At 45.2% G+C, this 20,775-nt stretch overlaps 1 protein-coding gene across 3 annotated transcripts in view; it reads left to right on the forward strand.

Moving 5' to 3' along the window:
* Window positions 1–20,775, forward strand: part of abr (ABR activator of RhoGEF and GTPase) — a 97,449-nt gene that overhangs the window by 23,352 nt on the left and 53,322 nt on the right. For 2 of the 3 annotated variants that reach the window (XM_034549559.1, XM_034549560.1), the window contains 3 exons: window positions 10,580–10,761; window positions 17,539–17,637; window positions 19,826–20,011. In XM_034549559.1, coding sequence (XP_034405450.1) covers window positions 10,580–10,761; window positions 17,539–17,637; window positions 19,826–20,011 — 467 coding nt within the window. Of the gene's footprint in view, window positions 1–10,579; window positions 10,762–14,251; window positions 14,621–17,538; window positions 17,638–19,825; window positions 20,012–20,775 lie in introns of those variants that run through there. The other variant, XM_034549561.1, reaches the window with a different exon arrangement.

A 20,775-nucleotide genomic window follows, 5' to 3' on the forward strand; every position in this document is an offset into this window, starting at 1 on the left:
GTGTCAACGCATCAGAGTAGAGTCTGCAGAAGCAGCAGGCGCTTCTCTTTTATAACTGCACTCCTGCCATCAGTGCTTCGGGGACAACATGGGATTGTCTTCAGCTCTCTTTTTCTGAACGGAAAGGTTTTTCCTCTCTGTTTTCTCTCCGATCGAGTCTCGTTGACAGCCAAATGTCTTTTTAAAAGTGTGCCGTTATTACAATTGTGCACTCAGATGGGTTTTACTTGACACCACTAAAGTGTTCTGTTGACGCCAGCGGCCTCTGGTTGCAGATGCAGTACGCGTTTGTCCCCCAGGGTTTGTAAGTATAAAAAAGAAGTGCACACGGATCTAGCTTGGTATGGTGCAATCCTGTGCAATAGTTTTTCACTCGGGCCGTTCTATACGCACTCTGATGTGGCAGACCATCAGCGGATTTACACTTTTAACATTTTGGATCGTTCAGCAGCACCTTTTCCACGACTCTCTGGGGGCCCCGCGTTCTCGATGAGTCGGATAATCTCTCTGAAAACTGCCTTCAAAAATGTCCCCCGCAGTAATTAAATGAATCATAAACGTGTCCCCGTTCGTGTTGAGCTTTTACGTGTTCACACTCGGAGTGAGAGCGTCTCGAGAGTCGCCCCTCAGTAGGAGACACGCCTTGTGTCTGGCACACCTGCAGTGCATCAGACCCATTGCCTCTAATCGGCAACTTGTCCTCCTAATTGGGGAGCGCGACACAAAGACGCTGCAGGGTTGTTGCGGGGGCCACCGGCAGCCGCTCGCATTTTTTACTATCTTAACCCGCTGTAGCTCTTCCTGTTTCATCTGCGAAGAGGGAGCAGGGGGGTACAATGTGGGATCTAAAATGTTGGGCATAATTAGTCAGGGTTTGTGTCTTTTTGTGCTTGTGCATAGGTGCGTTTGCACTTGATTGTGACCTCTTGTGTGTCTGTGTGTGTCAGACAGACACGGCTTCGGGCCCCCGTGTTCGACAGGGGTTGCTTTAATCTATGGACGCAGTGGGTTGTATCCAACCAGTCCGAGCCGTGGGGATTTCAGGCCAGCTAATTACAATTTATAGTGGCTGGCTGCCATGGTAACGTCGGTTGGTTTGATTCGGGGGGCGGGGGGGGGTTCGAATCTTTCGCTGCCTACAGGCATATGGCACAGGAAGATATGCAGCTGCAGTGTAGCTGTCATTCACTTGAGGCATAAGCTCTTCTCTGGCGGGGTTGTGCTGTAGGGTGTCGAGCGGGTAGTGGGCGCCTCTTCAGCACCGCTGTGCTTCTGCCGTGGAATGCATATGCAGCATCAAATATTTAAAGAGTCGTCTGTCCACCTGTGTTTTCATGCCGTTATGGTTTTTGATAGTGGATTTGGAGCTTTCCTGTTGTCTCCCATAAAGCTTTATGGGAGACCCCCTCCCCCCCCACACACACACACACACACAGTCCGAGGAGCTCCCGCCACATTATCGCCTTGATCAGGCAGGATGAGGCAAAGAGGGGAACAAAGACCTTAAAGCCCAACTGGATGACTCACAGACTCAGACCGCGGCGCCTCACCGCTCTTGACACCGGCGTAGTTAGCAGCATTTAACACCAAGCCGGTAGAAAGTCGTGGGCGCAGGTCTTATTTGTTGAAACGGAAGGCGCACACACTGAAATTTGAACCGTAGGTTTGGGTGTGAATGACTAGAAAGGCCGCCGTTCTTTCTTCATCTCAGGCAGTCAAGTAATCTACGGATCGTGTCTGTGCAATAGAATGGGAGTAAGCTCAATGAAGAGAGTATGAATGTATGAATGAATACCTCTGGAGCTAAATCAGTATTCATAAGCGGTCAAATTGGATTACACTTATTCCTGGAAGTGATCTGAATGAATTCAATAGAATTCAGCCACGCGCCCATTTCGCTGAAGGTGTGATGAAGGTGACATTCCCAACTCCTGTTCTCACTGCTCTTCCTACCTGGCTGCCATGTTCTGCGCTTATGTGAAATTCATGCAGTTGGCAGTAGTTATTTTTAGAGCAATAAGCACTGAAAGCTCTCCGCTTGCATCCAGCATTGGCGACATCATTAGTATGCGCTGCTTGTACCTACCGTGCGCTGGTGATCATCAGTTTGATCACGCGGCCCGGCTGGCTCCTCGTTAATCGCAGTTAAAAATATGTTTATTCGTGGGAAAAAAAGCATGAGGGTTTGTTTCGATGCTTTGGGACCTTTTTATGGTTGTGTTTCTATTGTAAACTCCAAACCAAGATGCAGCATACTGAAATGTCTTCACCGCCAACTAATGTCCCACAAAACGTCCCTTTGTGTGGAGCAGAGAGAGCCATGCAAACTGAAGCTGATATTTTATTAAAATTATAATAAATATTTCATTACAATACAGCTGCGGTCCAACTGTATACTGTACAGTCCTCTTATAGGATGCTTCTCCTTCGACGCTAATGGCGTCCTTGTCAGACAAAATCCCAATTTAAGGCTCAAACTGCAGGCTAGATTCAAAGCTGTCGTTGTGCAGCGAGACTTCCCTCTGAACACCTGCGGTGTGTGTGTGTGTGTGTGTGTGTGTGTGTGTGTGTGTGTGTGTGTGTGTGTGTGTGTGTGTGTGTGTGTGTGTGTGTGTGTGTGTGTGTGTGTGTGTGTGTGTGTGTGTGTGTGTGTGTGTGTGTGTGTGTGTGTGTGTGTGTGTGTGTGTGTGTGTGTGTGTGTGTGTGTGTGTGTAAGAAGGTGGGCGTGTGTAAGAAGGTGGGCGTGTCTGCATATTGATCCCTACCTCAGCCGGATTGCTTACGGTTGTGACGGCTCCCGGGTGGAGAAGCAGCACGCGGTAAAGAACAAAACGTCAGCCGCTGCACATCTGCCTCTCTGGCTAGCAGCTGTTTGTTTGGTTTCTGTACGTTTTTAAAAGAAAAAATGTATGAAAGAAATCGTATGTAGAGAAAGACCTCTGATCACCGGGTGATTCTTGGTGGTCTGGTTCGTGGATACCATTTTTTTTTTTTAAGCATCCATTAAAAGCTAACTGAAGCAGCAATTCTAATTAAAAATTATTACATTTCAGAGGACTGATTCTTCAGAGTTTCCGAGCATCTTAAACTCGCACCAGCTGGCCAATTCTTCACTTAATAGCTTTTTAAAAATTTGTTTAATTTGCAAACGGTGGAATGAAATTGGTTTCCAGTGATGCTATATCGCCACTGGTTCCGTCCTCAAGAGTCTCGCGTCGTGTTCGCTGTCGCTGAGATACTTCATGTTGATGACGACTGGACGATCGGGTCCCGGGCTGTAAACATAGACCTTCATAAAGGCTTTTAATTTCCCCAGCGTTGCCTTCTGATTCATGACCGCAGGACAGGGAGGTGTAAAAGCCTACATGTACTCTGTCAACACACACACACACACACACACACACACACTGACCCACACATCCGTCAAACCACTGATGTGCTGTCATGCTGTCATGGCTCCCCGGGTCCAGGAGGACTAGTTGTTGAGCAGGAGACTCCAGGAGGCAACACTCTAGTCTCTCTCTTTAGGTTTTTCCTTTCCCATCTTTTATCTGGTCTCGGGAGAATTGGATCTGTTACGGTCTTGTCAACAACACAGAATGCACACACACACACACACACACACACACACACACACACACACACGCACGCGCACACACACACGGTAGGTATACAGTAAAGACGGCAGAATAATAAACATGTACAGACATGTTGAGCCTCTCGTACACACACGTTCTATCAAAGGCCTCCCTAAAGAACCGCAGCGCCTGCTTGTAAACACACCTCTCCTGTAATGATGCGTGCGTGTGCTTGTTCGGTCGCTGCTCGCCGTGCAGAGGCAGTGTCTTGGTGTTCGCTTGCTGCAGGTGATGATGTAATCCCTCGCCTGCTTCGATGCAAAAGAATTACAAAAATGCTGAGCGAGGCAGCAAAGCTCCCGGATTGAATTCTCACACTGCAGCAGCAACTTTTTATTAGTTTGCATTTTTTGCTCGGCCGGCCCAAAGCTCCTACAGATGGACATGGGAGGGGGCTGGGAGCGTGATGGCGTACAGTAGATCCACATGGCAGCTTCTCTGATCAATGTATTCTCTCTCTGTGTTTATGACCGTCGAGTTTGAAACGATAATAATAATAATGATAATGTATTTTATTTGTAAAGCACTTCCGGTGTAAACAGTGCAGACGCGAAAGAGCAGCTTACTGGCGAGCAGGAAAGTGTTGTGGCCAGCCTCCATCCTGGCCACGACAGCCTCTTTCCCCCCCCCCCCAATGGAAACGAGGGCAGGTGATTGAGAGTGGCAGGTGTATTTAGAGCCGTCCGTCAGTAGCGGTTAGCCGTAAGTGACATTGGGCGGAGGTCACCGGGGGGGGGGGGGTCTGAGAGATGGTTATTCAAATAGATTTGATCTCTGCAGCCGTGGCGGACCACGACTCACCACAGCAGTGATGCTCAGGTGAACATCTGGACTCGGCTGGTCTCTGCTGCACAAAATCTAATAATGGCTACATGCACTTCCTCGTGTGTTCCTCGGTCGAACGATGCTCTCCGAGCAGCAGCTCTGCTTTCAGCCCTTCACCTCTAACCACTTTACAGGACCACAGAGGAGAATTTTCCAAAAAATAACAATAATTCCAACCATTATCCAAAGCATATCACAATTAATTCAGTTTTTTTTTTTTAGGTTTTAGACCGGGACTACACTTTACGTGTCAGTATATGAAAACATAATTGCAGGTGTACTTGCTCGTCACAGACGATCGATCTCTGAGAGCATTTAGTCTGCTGCAAAGTGTAAAAGTCTAACCTGCAGGACGAAGCAAGTTTGGTTTATTTGCATTTCAATTAAAGAGGTCATTGTTTGGCAGCTCCCTCTCAAGGGAATAACTCCGCCGTATATGGAAGTACGTCACTAGCATTTCGCCAGTTTAATCGTTACTCCGATTTGTTTCTCTGCGTTCACTTCGCTCCCTTGAACCTGTTGCTCTGAAACAGCTGAGCTAGATTTCCACTCGCACGCTGTGACTCGTGCAGTCAGTGAAGTGAGCAATTCTGCAATGGCAGAAGTGTGTGTGTGTGTGTGCAAGCTGTTCCTTAGTAACACACACAGAGCCTACGAGTAATTGTGTACGACATGTTTCTGTGATGTGAGGGAGACGGAGAGAGTGACTGTGTGGCCTCATGGGAAGCACTAATTTCCCTGAGCATTATGCGGAGCACAAAGTGAGAGAACGGCATCAAACACGTGACACGTGATGGTGGGTTTGCTTTTAATAGAGGTGGGAGGAAAATCCCTCTAATCTTGGGGATGAATTAGTAATTTCTGCATCTGTTTTGTTGTTTGTTGGTGTTTTTGTTTTTTTATTTTAATCCCGTTCCCGTGAGTAACTGGCCATGTGGAGATTACGTTACGTCACCATTTTCAGAATGTGACCTTTTCAGTATTTCAGTGTAATAAAATAACGGTGGTTTTGCAGTCAATCCCTCAGAATCAATCTCTGTGTTTTTCGCTGACATTTCACCGACTTTTGACGAAATCTACAGCAGTGGAGGTACAACATTTGTGTCCCCACTGACTGAAATCCAGGGGCATTTATAAAAAAATTGGGGGCACTTTTTGAAACTTGTGAAATAACATTCAACCTTTGTTCAAAATAATAAATATACTTATTTAGGCTTACAGTATATGTCATCAAATGACAATAAGAAGACTATTAGGCAGTAGTCTACAGATTCAAAGTGTTTTCTTAGATTTTTTTTAACACAGAAATCAGACAATCATATTAAATGTTATTCTTATTTCTTTGTGGTTATTTATTGTTATAAAAAATGTTAAACAACTATTAACAATTATACATTTTTTTTTTATATATTATAACATACATAACATTTTTTTTTAAAATGTAATAAAAGGGCTATGCATAGATTAATTCAATTCAATTTACAACCAATTTTTCAGAAAATGAAAACAAATATTAAATTATATGTACAGTGTAGACAAATAAGAAATATGTACATATACATATGAGTGGCTTATTTGTAAAAGAGCATCAGTTCATCATTGTCATCTGTGTCACTGTCAGCCATTGGAGAAATTGCTGGTCTGACCTGCTGCCTTGCTCAGAGGGTTTTATGGGAGGCCGCCTGGCTTTCTTCTCACAGCAGATTCTACACATGCTGCATCTTCTTCTTCTGGTCCCTCCAGTGAGATCATCATGAGGTCTTCCACTGTGTTGAGATGGAACAAACAAAAACAACAATAGTATGTTACATGTGATAAGGGACTGCATCTAAACATGTAACCCTTGAAACCCCCAGTCAACTGCAGTCTCAACTAATTGTATTTATCCCCAAATAGAGGATTGTTGTGAACCACAAGATGGCAGTAACTTATGAGGCTGTGGCTGCACTCTGGCTAAAGCGAACTAAATAAGTTCAAAATAAGTTCAAAATAATGACTACTAGTTACTCACCGGAGGCGATGGCCACGTATTTCTTGACGTTGTCGCTCCCCTTGATGAAGTCCGCTCAAGAAGCTCCACTCGGTTCATCACGCACACGCAACAACGAGGCGAAAATCCAAAACATGATATGGCAACTGGACCGGGTCAGGGCTACGATGTTTTTGACAAGTTCATTCAATTATCATAATTATTAGAGGAAATTTGCCCTTGTGTATTTCCGACGCTGCCTTGCTTACAGTATCGAGACATGTTGAATCGTGACCCCTGCATTGTGATCTTCAGCACACACAACGTGGTGCATCTGCAGCATCTGGGTCGAACCCTCCTCGACGTTACAGCTCCATTTAAATCTGAACATGTGCGTCCTAAGTGGTGGCCTCTCACTGAAGGGACATGTTTTCCTGTGTTCTAAGTGAGTCAGCCATGTAGGTTAGATACTGAACCCGTGTATATTCACTCAACATGACCTTTTTTAATGTTTAAAGTTCTGTTCACCTCCTTCGGCTCCATCTCCAGCTGACATACGTTATACAGTCGCATGTTCTCTCAGTGATGAGATCGAGAACACACGTCTCCTTTTTTTTAAAAAAAGTATTTAACGGACAGTATAACCTTTTTTTTTTACAATCACAAATGAGTCTGTGGTTGTAGTGTAGCTGGTTCCCCATTTGAAAAACAGCGCACTGGGAGGTGTTTGTTGGGAGTCATAGGCTCTGCAACGACATGATTTGAATAATTTCCAAATGTGAAAACTGGTCCAGTGGCACAGCACCACGTGGTGTACCTAAAAATAAATCCTGCACACGCACCCGCACTATTGATGTTTGAAAGGCAAAGTGACCCGTAAACCACAACAGGGCCGTCTTTTCTCGGCCAGCTGTGAAGCGGCGTGACAACATTCAGTGAAAAGAGAAACGACGTCGGTGCATACAGTACACTTTGTACACTTTGTACACCGTGTTTATTGCTTCCTCTCGGGCTGCGGCTCTGTTTCTCAATGGGGCGTTGTGGCCCTAATTTAAATGAGCGATGTCCGAAAAGGGAAGCGGCTCCAAAGACCAGTTTCCAAGTCGCTCTTGTTGTCCGCAGACGAGTGATGCCGAGGTTTTCATTTTCATTTTAGTGTGCATTTGCGTCTCGTCTTTGTAAAAGCTGTCTTGTTGAACCAAAGGCATCTGAAGAGCAGAGAGGAAGAATTACGACTGTAATTTTCAACTTATTTATGGATTACTGGGAGCAGCGCTTTAAAAGGAGTGTGAACGGACTTTGCTTTGACGGACATGGATAACAGGACTCCCAATCGGACGCTAAAATATTCTTTACACCGGTGGTAAAGGGACATTTAGAGACATACGGGTGGGTACATCCCAAAGGAGTCGCAGCTCAATGGTCCAAAAATTATTCACAGGATAGGAAAAACACACAAAAAAACAATCATCAATTACCTCTGAATTCTTCGAGAAAACAATAAGCTAGCTGAACTATAGCATTTCCTCCTCCTCTATGTAGCTCTCTTTGTTATCTGATGGCTCGTTCAGTGAAGCCCAATCCAATCTGCAGAAGTGAACTGCTTCTTCGAGTCCAAAGAGGAAGCACACGTGTGACTAGAATTTCACCCATTTCTTTTATAGCCCATGAGCAATAATTGTGTGTGTGTAGTCATTTATCGTTCAGCCTTGTAATGGCCCCCTTTTTAGTTTGAGAGTTGTTTTGTTTTTCTCGATCTCGTCTCTCGAGGGGCCGAGCAGCCAGTCGATGGACACATTTTCACAATCAGCCCGTCTCGCTTGTCTCTGAGTCTCGAAGTGTGTGTGTGTGTGTGTGTGTGTGTGTGTGTGTGTGTGTGTGTGTGTGTGTGTGTGTGTGTGTGTGTGTGTGTGTGTGTGTGTGTGTGTGTGTGTGTGTGTGTGTGTGTGTGTGTGTGTGTGTGTGTGTGTGTGTGTGTGTGTGTGTGTGTGTGTGTGTGTGTGTGTGTGTGTGTGTGTGTGTGTGTGTGTGTGTGTGTGTGTGTGTGTGTGTGTGTGTGCGTGCGCTATAGGCCAGTTTCTCTGCTGTGTCCTTCGATGTTCCAACTCGGTCCTCTGTAATGGACTGGCTCTCTGCTCTGGACTCTGGGTTCCTGAATGATTCCTGCTGCCTATTGATGTTTCTGCAAATAGAAAAGACCTCATGGCGGAGGCACCAGACCTGGGTGCTCCGTCTACACGCCGGTGCCTTGCTGGGTGCACCGTGCAAGTCTTTCTGTGCTGTCTGTCCATCCTTCTGGCTCACAGTTGAGTTGACAAAACATGGGCCGTGTGCTGGGAGGAAACGTGAGGGTTGAGTTTTATAACATCGGGTAAATATCTTAACTAAGAACAGTTCTGTTTGTTTTTCTCTCGCACACAGACACACACACACACACACACACACACACACACACACGCATATAACAGATTGGGACAAACTAGCCTGTCAGGATGCCAGACAAGTCAGAGAGGGAACAGATGGAAGAGAGTGAGAAAACACACACACACACACACACACACACACACACACACACACACAGATCTTCTCTACAGAACGATCACAGCGCACTTGGAGTTGGACTAATGTCCTCACCTCAGTGTTTTAACCCCCTCCGTCTTGACCTCCACGCTTTCGTGTTCTACGTGTGTCTTCAGTGGGCCCAAGCGCACCATTTGCCCAACGGCTCCAAACCAAAAATATGGTAGCTGTGACTCTCCACGGTCCACGTACATACTCGCATGCGACCAACAGACGGAGGAGATTTTTTTTTATCAGCGTAATGGCGCGCGTCGCTCCGCGGCCGTTGAGCGCTCCCCTTCACGCGCGTTTGGACTTTCTAAAGCGCTGCTTGAGCTCAGAGAGGCTCACCCACACACCTCCCACACACTTTGCCTTTCCCAGCAGTCCGTTGTGCTTTCCCAACCAGCTAACGGCTGTACGGCTTTTTTTTTTTTTTTTTAAAGTTACACAATCTTTGGCGCATGCACTCCTGTTCCACTGTATCAGACGGATGTTGGACAATCTGTAATAAGTGTGTAAGCATACGCACACATCTTTCATTACGGTATGTTTGGTTTTCATCGTCCCTGAGACACCTCGACTTGACTTTATTTGATATGGACATCAGTGGCATTAGAATTTGCACAATAACTAGATGCACCGTATTAAGTGCTTGTAGCGAAACGCTAATTTACAACACCTGTCTACAGGAGCCTTTTTTTTCTCCTTTTTTAAAAAAAAAAGAAGAGAAAATAAGAAAATTCATCCACAGATACATCCACGAATACATACTCAAAGTACAAGTGTGTTTACAGGGGTGTTAGTTGTGAGAACAATCTTTTAACCATGTCTCCAATAAGACATCAGATTCTTGAAAAGGCGTCAACCAAACATTTTTATGTCTCTTACAGGCTTTTTATATCTCCTCACGCCTTGTTGTTGTCCCACTGTTTTCTTCACTGTGTTCGTCGGGCTGTCGGCGCTCTTCCCTTCCACTGGAGCTGTCGATGTTACTCAGGCCTGAACGCCAGCGTTGTCACTGGCCTTGAATATCGACCTCAATACTGATACTAAGCCTAATAATGTATAAAACCCCAAAGACTGATACATAGGCACAGAGTTCAACTTAAAGGAAGAGAGTTACATGCGGAGCCTCAGCTCAGGGGGATTACATGTCCATCTTTTAAAGAAGCACCTTTAAAACAAATAAAACTAGGCTGTCTGTGTGGTGGGAAAGGCTCACATTTTTTTAATTGGTGCTACATGATCGGAGAAAAAATGTATATGTATATTCTATTGTTTGGCCTAGAGACCAGTTTCATGCTGAGCTGTCAGCTTGTTGTTGAGCTTCAGACCAGCTTCAACAATCTGAAGTGTGAAGTTTAATCTTCCTTTTTAACTATTTGTTACGTTGTTAAACTGCGTGTATACATTGTCTGCAGAAACGGCTGCTTTCGTTTCACCCAGGTTATTTTTATTTAGGTTTTTTTTGGTGACACGTGTAGTGGTGGTGGTCGTGGCCTTCTTCTCTGTGGTGAACTGCTAATCGACATCTCTCTTCTTTTCTCTCTCTCTCTCTCTCTCTCTCTCTCTATCTGCCCTCCAGACTTCAACTACAACACAGATGGCTACGAGGGGGACGGAGCGGAGGACGGCAAGTCTCAGGACGGCTCGGAGACGCTGCCCTACATCGACGAATCGCCCACCATGTCGCCCCAGCTGTGCGCGCCGCAAGGGCCCGACGGAGAGGCGGTGTCCCCCACACCACCGGAGGGCGTGCTGACAGGGGTGAGAGCACGCACACACACTTCTCTGCAGAGGCAGGTACGAGCCAGTAGCCGTCCTCCGCGCTACACACAGCTTTGTATTTTTAGACAATGGAGTAATGGGACAGATGGGGCGGGGGGGGGGGGCGGGCAACAACGTAAATCACAAGCTGGAAGTTTCAGGTTTCATCGCACGCCAGATGACTGATGAGCTCAGGTGCAGTTCTCCTCCAGGCCAGTTTCTAAAGGAGAGTGTGTGAAAATCCTGAAAGGCCAGAAGTTCTTATCTGAATTCCTACACTGCTTCGCTTGTTTATTCACTGGTCACTGTTGTGATTTTGTTGATCCATGGTCCATGACCAAATGCCCCTCTGGACACTTGATTTATTACCTCATTAAACATTGTAAGCACGAGTTTATGGTCTCAATTCCGATTCAAGTCTTCGTCAATACAGAATTCAGTAAGTTATGGTCCCATAAATTGTGGCTACCTTGGGGTTGACAGGTGGCTACCACAGCGTTGTCCGTGTTTTCCCTTTAACAGTGCGTGAACGTTAATTGTAACTGTTTATGTTGCCTAGTAATGTCTTATCCAGTGCTTGATGAACTCCCAAGAGGGCGACAACCTAAAACCAAGATGGCAATGTCCAAAACGTCAAACTCTTAACCACAGTCCACAAACCAATGGCTGACTTTACAGTGACTCCGCCTACTTCTTCTACCCAGGCTATTGACAGGAGAAGCAAAACCAGGGACCAATAATTATTTCAGCGTATATATATATGGGAATGTACTTCCGTATTGTTTTGTGTGTGTGTGTGTGTGTGTGTGTGTGTGTGTGTGTGTGTGTCATGTTAAGCCTGACCTGAACCGACCCTCCCTCAAACACACACAGAGAGAGAGAGAGAAGGCGTTCCCGCCACACAGCAGCTTTGACATGCAGCATGAAAACAACCTGATAGTTATGGATCAGACTTTTGTGTCACACTTCCACATTAAACAGAAATGGGAGTTTTCCCGGTAAAAGGCTCCCTTCCCTCTCTTTGGACGCTTTTTGTAGAAATGCCTCAGGATCATCTTTTTTCACGGCTCCCTCTTGCTCTGTGTGCTCTTTACGTCAGCCTGCTCTCGCCCATTGGCTCTTTATGTTGTATCTCTTCTCCAAGCGGTGCTGTTATCACAGTATTTTCACCTTTTCAAACTCGCCTTCACCTGCTAACCCCTGAACCCCTAACCCTCCACTACATGACTCTAAACTCTCCAGTTTTTCTTTTTTTACCCAAAATGTTTGTTTGTTTGTTTGCTCCTTTGTCTTTCTATTTGTGTTTTGTTCTGTTTGTCTCTGCCTTATGTAAAGCGTCTTGAGTACCTAGAAAATTGCTATATAAAATCAAAGTATTATTATTATTATTATAGTGTAAATACAATGTGGCCTTGATTATTGACCTTGATCTTGTAGCGGTGATTTATGAATGATTAAGTTTATTGTTCTCTTGAATTCATTGCAAGTCACGCTGTGCTGGGTGTCCACTCCTGTAAGTAAGAATGTGTCTCCATCTAGTGGACATGTGGGGTAAGACATCTCCACCTGATGAAACCATTTCTAAAGTTAAAGGATTCAATCGCTACAATTAAGTATCCTTGATGGGATATAATGTTCATTTGGTTTATACAAACCACTATAAAGAAAGGTTGTTCTTAAATTATTGAATAACTTGGTTGCAGAAGGCATTTTTGGGGGAGTGAAAAAGTGTTTTTACTGCTTGTTGACTGCGGTTAAAAATGCCAACCTTGTTTTTGTTTGTTTTTTAACCTCATGGCAGAGATTAAACAACAAAATCAGATTTATTGCCAAGTAGATTTTCCACATAGTGAATTGGCATTGATGTATTGGTGCATAACGTAAATAATATGAAACAAAATATACATTTTAAATTACAACACAAAAGCAAGTATTGCAAAAACAAAGAAACAATAAAGAAATGTAGAAGGAATAGAAGTATAGAATAGAAGAAAAATACTATAAAATACTATGTGCAATATATCTGAATACAAAAAGGAAGCGCTGGACAGTTTTGTTATGGTGGTTTGGTTTCTGTAGAAATATGCAGAATGTTAAAAAGAGTGAAAAATGTGGATCTAGATAATCTCTGGTTCCATATTCTGTGTGTATTCACCCACTCTGCCCACTCCGCTTACAGCAAAGTGAGTCAGAGCACTTCAGAGTCCCAGCTGCTTGGAGGATTCGTCAGGCGCTGCAGCCACGTGGACTATAACAGTCTATTTCCACTGAAGTGGTCCATCCCCTCACCGCCTTGTTAAGTCGGCCTCTCTTTCCGCTGAGTTTGCTCTCCATCTGCTGACATGGGGCAGCCAACGCTGACACCACCGTGCCAGGAATCAGGCACTCGGCATGGGCAGCGCGTTTGTAAATCTCAAGAATGAGATTTCAATTAACTCTTGAGAGGTTTTTATTTGCTTTAGAACCATAGTTTATCTGCCGTTAACTCATTTTAAAGGACTTTTCTTGTTTGGATGGAGGGTTGAAGGAAAGAGGGCAAATTGGTGATTTGGAGCCATACATTTATATATATATAATGGACTAGTTTTATGCTTTTGTTTTCTCCATATTCCTTATTTATCCTTTGTGTTAAATGTATTATTTGTAGGTTGTTTCTTTCCCCTGTCCTCTTTCTTCTGTGTTTCTTTCTCGGCCCTTATTGGTGGTTTGGAATGACATTCCAGCCACGAGCATCAATGTACGTTTCCGTCCTAATTCCTGTGCTGCTACAATCCGTTTAGACCTGCACGTGTACATTATGGGCTCGGCCGTTGTGCAACCTGAGGAGCGCGCACAGATTTTTTGCAAGCTTAATTTCTCGGAAATGGCCCGCGCGCAGATGATGTGGGGACACCCTGAAGAGGCTGACAAGCAGCTGGGAGGCGGACTTCCTGTCAAGTGCTATCTCAGGGTCAGGGGGGAGGGGGGCAGTGGTGTCTGAACCGCATCCATTCACCGATCACACACGAGCTCATGGCTGAATCATCACATCTTGATCGGGACTTGAAGTCGATCACTTCCTTTTTCTTGCATCCAGAGCTATTGATTTCCCGCTCGTCTCGGTGCACACGCACACGCACACGCACGTGTCTTTTTCTTCTTCTTGCTTCTCACTATTTTTCCATCCCGGAGCTAAACTGCGGTTTGACCGGTGCGCCACGTGACCTGTAATTAGACTCAGCCGCACTAGCGGCACGTTAGCTGGTCTCGGCTCTCAGCAGATCAATACACACACAATGGAGGGAGAGGAGAGCGGTGAGAGAGAGAGACTGTGTCCGAAGGAAGTGCCTCTTGCCCGGAGATACGCGGAGGGTGACGCCGAGCGGCTCTCCCAGTGAGGAGCGGACATCATCGAGGAAGTGGCTGTGAGGGGAGGGGCGGGGCTTGGAGGGAGGGAGGGAGGGTGGGGGGGGCAGACCTCATCGACCGAGGTGGACCAGCGGTACACGCGCACACACACGCGCACACACACTCGCACCAGGAAGCCCAGAAGAGGAAGGGGGTGGGGTTGTGTAGGCGGGGTCCACTCTCTTTCTCTCTCTCTCTTTTTCTGTCTCTCTCTCTCTCTTTCTCTCGGCGTCCAGACGACTTGATCTGAAGGGAAAACACTGATGTGTCCAGGCAGGCCCTGAAGAGAGGGGATCTCAGGCAGAAAGAGGAGGGAAGGAAGGAAGAAAACAAAGAGAGAATCATGGAGGAGGAAGAGGTGCTGTGCTACTTGGACAGGGTGCTGGAGGAGGAGGAGGAGGAGGGGGAGGGGGTGTTTGAATATGGAGATGGGGAGCTGGATCCCATCACTTCGACACATAGACAGTTCAAGGTGAGACAGCGGCTGGACAGCTGGGTGCAGGGGGATACACACACTCGCACACATTACACACTTCTGCGACTCACACCCTGACCGGACATGAATGCTCGGCTATATTTAGCAAAGTGGAAAGTCTTGCTGGTGCTTTTTTGCTACTGTGCTGCTACTGTTCTGCGTGCAACGTGCGTGTGCGCGCGCGCGTGTGTGTGCAAGTGTGTGTGTGTATGCGTGTGACAGCGGGGCTTGAAGACGCTACTCTGGAGCACATGTCTTCTCACTCTGCTGCTTTGTAAGGGTGGCTGCTCCGTTTCTAATAGTAACTTCTTTCTGCTAAGAAGTGTGTGTGTGTGTGTGTGTGCGCGTGTGCGCGCGCGCGCGTGTGTGTGTGTATGTGTGTGTACTCCTCCCACTAGATGAATTATCAAATGGCAGGGCTGCCTGCAGTGTGTTGTTCCCAGGTAATTCTTGATAGCAGCTTATCCTTTATCACACAGAATAAGAACAGAGGGCACAATACAATCATTTAAATAATAGAACAAAACAAAAGCATGCGGCTATTTTCTTTTGAAAGAAAAACAATTACTAAAAAGTGCAGGAAACAGAAGCAGGTTGCCATGGGAAAAAAGAAAAGAAAGTCCTTTCAGCGCTCATGTATTTCTCATGCTGCCCTCTCGCCACACAGTAGCTCTTTGTACAGTCGAGGGAAAATATTCCCACTGTTGGGGGGGAAAAATGATTTTCCCTTTCCTTTCCTATCCTTTCCTTTTATTGTTTTGTTTTCCTTTTTCTCATCTGGCTGTGACCTGTTAGTCACTGAAGGAGTTAAGCTCTTTCATACTTTGACAGTCAAGAGTCGGGAAGAGTGCACAGATCCTCGTGTCTCAGAAATCTTGTTAGGAGTTGCCCTGGGACGTCATTTCAACCACAACACCACGAGATTAATTAAAACAAAGTTGTCTGGAGATGTGGACACACGCATGTGGTTGGCGGCGCTTAATATAAATATGATGAGCCTGCAGCTGCACTCGCATATCAGAAGCATCTCAGAAGCATCTCAGAGGAAATGCAGCTCACTTCTAGCTTCTTCTTCTTTGGCGTTGGGTTTGAATCCGAAGGGAGATTTTTCTTCATGTTTGTCATGAAGTAAATAAATATTCCAGCAATAAAACCATCCGGTGCTCCGTGTCGTCGGCTCAAACACTGGAAACCTTCCGCAAATAACTAGAAGAGACGCGCTCGCTCCTCGTTCTTCTTCTAATTCGTCGCGGTGACTCCAGAGTTTGAATATGTGACTTTGCATTTGTGAAAACATGACTGACTATTTCTCATATGTGCTGTGTGTCGTGTGATTCACATGTAAATATCTAAAAGTGGGACGAGGTAATATTGTCTGCTAGACCTCTGCTGTTATTTCAAACTTCAGTGTCAGAAGGTGGACGTCAGCGGTGTTTGGGTTAATACAACAATGAGGTCATGGCTCCTTCCTCGTCTTATCACTCAGCGCTGGCGGTGCCGATATCATTTTAAGGATCTGGTCGTGTTAATAATTAATCTTCCTTTCTGTACTTATGGCTGTTCTTTGACCTCCCTTTAAGTACATATGACACTTCACTCTCCACTTTCTTGGGGTTGGGGGGGGGGGGGGCAGTGAATGACAGCCGGTTGATTCGCTATCAAGTATATCCACTTTTACTATGAAGGATTATTGAAATGAGGATTGCTTGTGTAGCTTTAGTCGACACGTGTTTTAACAAGCGTCATAAATAAAGTGAAACTCACTTGTTTAGGTTATATTAACACCACTGTTCTGTTTACAGTATAGTGTGACTCATGCAGTAGGTGTTACTATATCGTTGTTATTATCTATATCTATATATCACATGGTGCGTAGTTTTTTATCAATGGCTTGCTAACGAGATGAGATGGTGAGACCAAAACCAGTGAGTCCGCGTGCTGATCTGCAGACTTTAACACAGTTCATGTTCTTACATAAATTGAAGATGGATATAATTTAATTTATCTTTTTGACTCTTCAGTCGCACGATGAATAAACTTAAAACATCGCTGAATAAGTTCACATCCTCCAATATAGAGATCATTTATTTAAATAAAGGCTGTATACTTGTTTGTTTGTTTGCTGCTGCCTTTTATTCCATATTTTCTTCCACTGCATTGTTCTATTCCATTATTCTATTGGCTCTTTATTGACAGGTTTCTGTTGTTTTTTATTTAATTTTCAAATTGTATTTACATGAATGTTAATCATGTTGTCTTTTGATGTTTTATTTAAAGCGCTTTGAATTAGGCTCAGCTTCTGAATAACTAAAATATGGCCAAATAAGTACATCATTTGAAATACTTTTAAAATCCAGTATATACTTTGCTTTGTTTAGAACTGCAGTACTTTTGGACCCTTTTATGGTCTACAGTTCCACCCACAATAGATGAATTACAGACGTGTGAGTCGGGTACCTCAGTTTAATTGTTCCTGCTCACTGCTTGCAGCTGCATCTCTCACCTTTTTTAACCTGTTGAACAAGTCTCACTCCCACCCGTGTTTTCCCTCAGCAAAGGACTAAACGTGCTGTGCATCCTGTTTGGCCCTCGCTCCATGACCCCCCCCCCCTCGATATTAAAGTCAAAATACAACAACTGCCTGGAAGCCCCAGGAGTAAGATTTCCCCACAGAGGAAGCATCTATTTACATGTGTTCAGGCTAATAAACAGCCGCCGCTCATTCCGACACACTTTGCGTGTTTACCTAATGGGGTAACTGCTGTGGCATCATGCAGGAAATGAACTTGAGTCACTGTGATGAAATCAATCCTGGATGCAAGTAGTTTACCAAAAGGACCCTTGTTTGTATTCGATGCATAACTACACGTGTCATTATTGCGTTATTACATTCGGGGTCTGTTTTTCTCCTGCAGGGAGACGGAGAGAAAGGACTGGAGATGAAGAAACTGGTGCTGTCTGGTTTCTTGGCCAGCGAGGAGATCTACATTAACCAGCTGGAGGCCCTGCTACTGGTGAGGCACACACACACACACACACACACACACACACACACACACACACACACACACACACACACACACACACGTTGCAACAACAACAAAAAGGCCCACATTGTTTTGAGCTGGACAGTGTGTGCAAATGAAACAGCTGGAGTGAAGATAATCTCCCTTTCCGACACTGATGGAGCTTGTTTTCAGGGGGGGAAAGCGTCACGTCACCCAGCGTGCTGCAGCGGAGCGGTGGCAACTGTTATAAGGGGTTAGAAGTCAAACTGAAAGCAAGACCACAGTCGCTGCAGTGTCATGCAGCGCTCACAGAGCGTGCTTCCCCAATGCTCAGCCGCTCGATGTCATATCCTGCCACGTGACGCCCTTTGACCAGCATCGAGTCAGTTTGACGGCAAACTGTAAAGACTGCAATATAAAACGCTGTAGTCAGGAGGCAAACCTTTAACCTGGATCCTATTTTGCCATATTTCTGTGTCTAATGGGGACAACCATTCTTAACATTGGTCCGGTATTGAGGGAGGACGCTGCAGACGGTAGCCGCTAAACGGCTCGGGGGAACTAGTTGTTATTGTTATTAGTGTCAGACAACATTCACCACATCGTTTAAATCGGCGAAATCAAACACAAAGCTAACCCTTTCTGTACTCCGCTCTCCACTCACTCTCAAACTTGCGTTGTCAGTCGATGACCCATAACAAACATTTTATCTCTCTGTAGGGTCTTTTTCATAATGTTGTCAGACACTTACACTAACAGTCTGATCTGTGGCAAAAACAAGCACTCTTAGTGCACTTACATTTACAGCGAGGAGCTGCCCCGAGCGACGACATTCCAGCCTGTTTAGCGGATGCTGGACCAATATAAAAAAATCTCTCCATTAGTCCCATAAACATGAAAACATGGGGAAATGCGATCCAGGTCACCCTTTAATACCACAAGAGGCAACTCATGGCAAGGAGAACGGACCAGTCCATTTTAATAGCTTGCTGTTTCAGACACAAACACAACAAACCACCTCAATGTGCTTCAAAGAGATGGAGAAGAAATATAATGTGTCTCACCTGCCAGATAGCCCACATTAAAGGACTAATAGACCTCAAGAAGAGCTCGAGAACTTTGGCATCATGTCTGTCTGGGAACGTAACTTTTAGGCTAAAAGGGTATCTCTAGAAAGCTCCTTTCATTTCCATTCCTCCTGGTTCATCAACATCTCGTGTGTCAATAAACCAGATGATATAGATATGAGAAGGGGCTACAAGCCTTGAATATCACAGTGTTCAGGTGCTCTTATTTACAACATATCAATAGCAATGATGCCACACAGTGAGCTGTACTGAGCTGAGAATGAGCGGATTTGTTAACACACACTTCCCCAGCATGGCCTCAGACCTCATTCCCCTTTTTACACACTCATACAGATCTGCTATTATTAGTAACTGTTTATATATTGTGGTGGGGCGACTATGGGTCAGTGGTTAACATGCCCGTCTTTCAATCAAGGGGTTGGCAGTTCAATCCCTGCCCTAGTCGATGTGTCCTTGAGCAAGACACTTATCTCTGCATTGCTCCCCGTAGCTGTGTCTACGGTGTATAATGTAAAGTGTCTTTGAGTATCTTGACAAGCACTATATAAATTAAATGGATTATTATTATTATTATTATTATTATTATTATTATTGTGTTTCCCATCATGTTAATGTGGAGCAGTACATTGTCTTTAGTTTTAAACTTAATAAGTAACATTTGGAACGACTAAAATGTTATTTTTGTGCAGCCTCCATAATCACATGCTGTTGTCTTCACCCGTAACATGGGAAGATGAATGGAGAAAACACTGTTGTCAAACCCGATGATGATGATGATGATGATGATGATGATGATGATGATGATAATGATGACGAGCCAGGATGAGGCTGTCCCGTCAGCATCAGTTTGTTTCCGTGACGTGAAAGTGTTTTTGTTTTCACTGTAGTTCAGGTTCCCTGCCCACCCGCCGTGCACACACACATTTTTATCAGAACATGATGCCATGGTGAAATGCTTTATACAACGTATCTTGATAAAGAAAAAACATAAAATGAAAGGTCTGATGTCTTGCTTTCTAGTTCCATATTTATTTCACTGTAGGTAGAGGTATATCACGGTTGGTCCTCGGTTGTCTCACTGAGTCTGTCTGTCTCCGACTCTCCAGCCCATGCGTCCTCTGAAAGCCACGGCCACGACCTCGCAGCCCGTCCTGACCATCCAGCAAGTGGAGACCATCTTCTACAAAATACAGGACATTTTTGAGATCCACAAGGAGTTCTACGACGCCCTCTTACCCAACATCCAGCAGTGGGACGAGAAGGTGACCGTGGGACATTTGTTCCAAAAGCTGGTGAGTGTGACGAGGGCCCAGAAAGTGTGTGTGTGTGTGTACGTGTATGTGTACGTATTCTCCCTTATCTGTGGTCTGGGTGCATTAGCAGAAGCGTTGCAGCCTCCGATCCATAACACCGTCATATTTGCGCTGGATTATGTTTCTTAACCAGGCGCTCTCGGTCAGTGTGTGTGTCTGTGTGTGCAGGCCTCGGCCAGAACCCCCTCTGTGTTACATCATTAAGTTGTCACATCTTCAGTGAGTGGATAATGCATTTTGAACAGGGCTTCTCGGCACATAACATACTGTAAGCGCGAGTGCATGCAGAGTGTGCGCGTGACTCTTTTTAGATGCTCATTACATCTGATTGGCATACTGTAGGCAGGCTGACACCACGTGCTGCAATGGACGCTTTCTGCCTGAATGTAAGAAACTGGACTTCGAGTGGGGGACTATGACTCCACACAGAGAGGACATTTGCAAGGTTATGTGTCCATTCGGTGTTTAAAATGCAGAAGCAGTCATCAGTCAAAGTTGTGAGTACTAAATTGTTCCAACTGGCCATTGGAGTTGAGAGCAGTAGTGTAAATAAACCTTGGCACACTGTGTCCTGTTAGTTCACCCTGACTACGTACCACTGTGGTGACAGAATATTGTGGTTTGTAATTTTCCTGGACTGGAAACTAGACGGGCAAACAAATTCTCTATTTAGAGAAAGTGTTGGCGGACATCTGTGAGCCTCTTCTACGGAAACGACGGGGCTTTCTCCACAGTCAGCAACC

This window comes from Cyclopterus lumpus, chromosome 14, assembly GCF_009769545.1.
Source record: "Cyclopterus lumpus isolate fCycLum1 chromosome 14, fCycLum1.pri, whole genome shotgun sequence".
Taxonomy (NCBI): domain Eukaryota; kingdom Metazoa; phylum Chordata; class Actinopteri; order Perciformes; family Cyclopteridae; genus Cyclopterus; species Cyclopterus lumpus.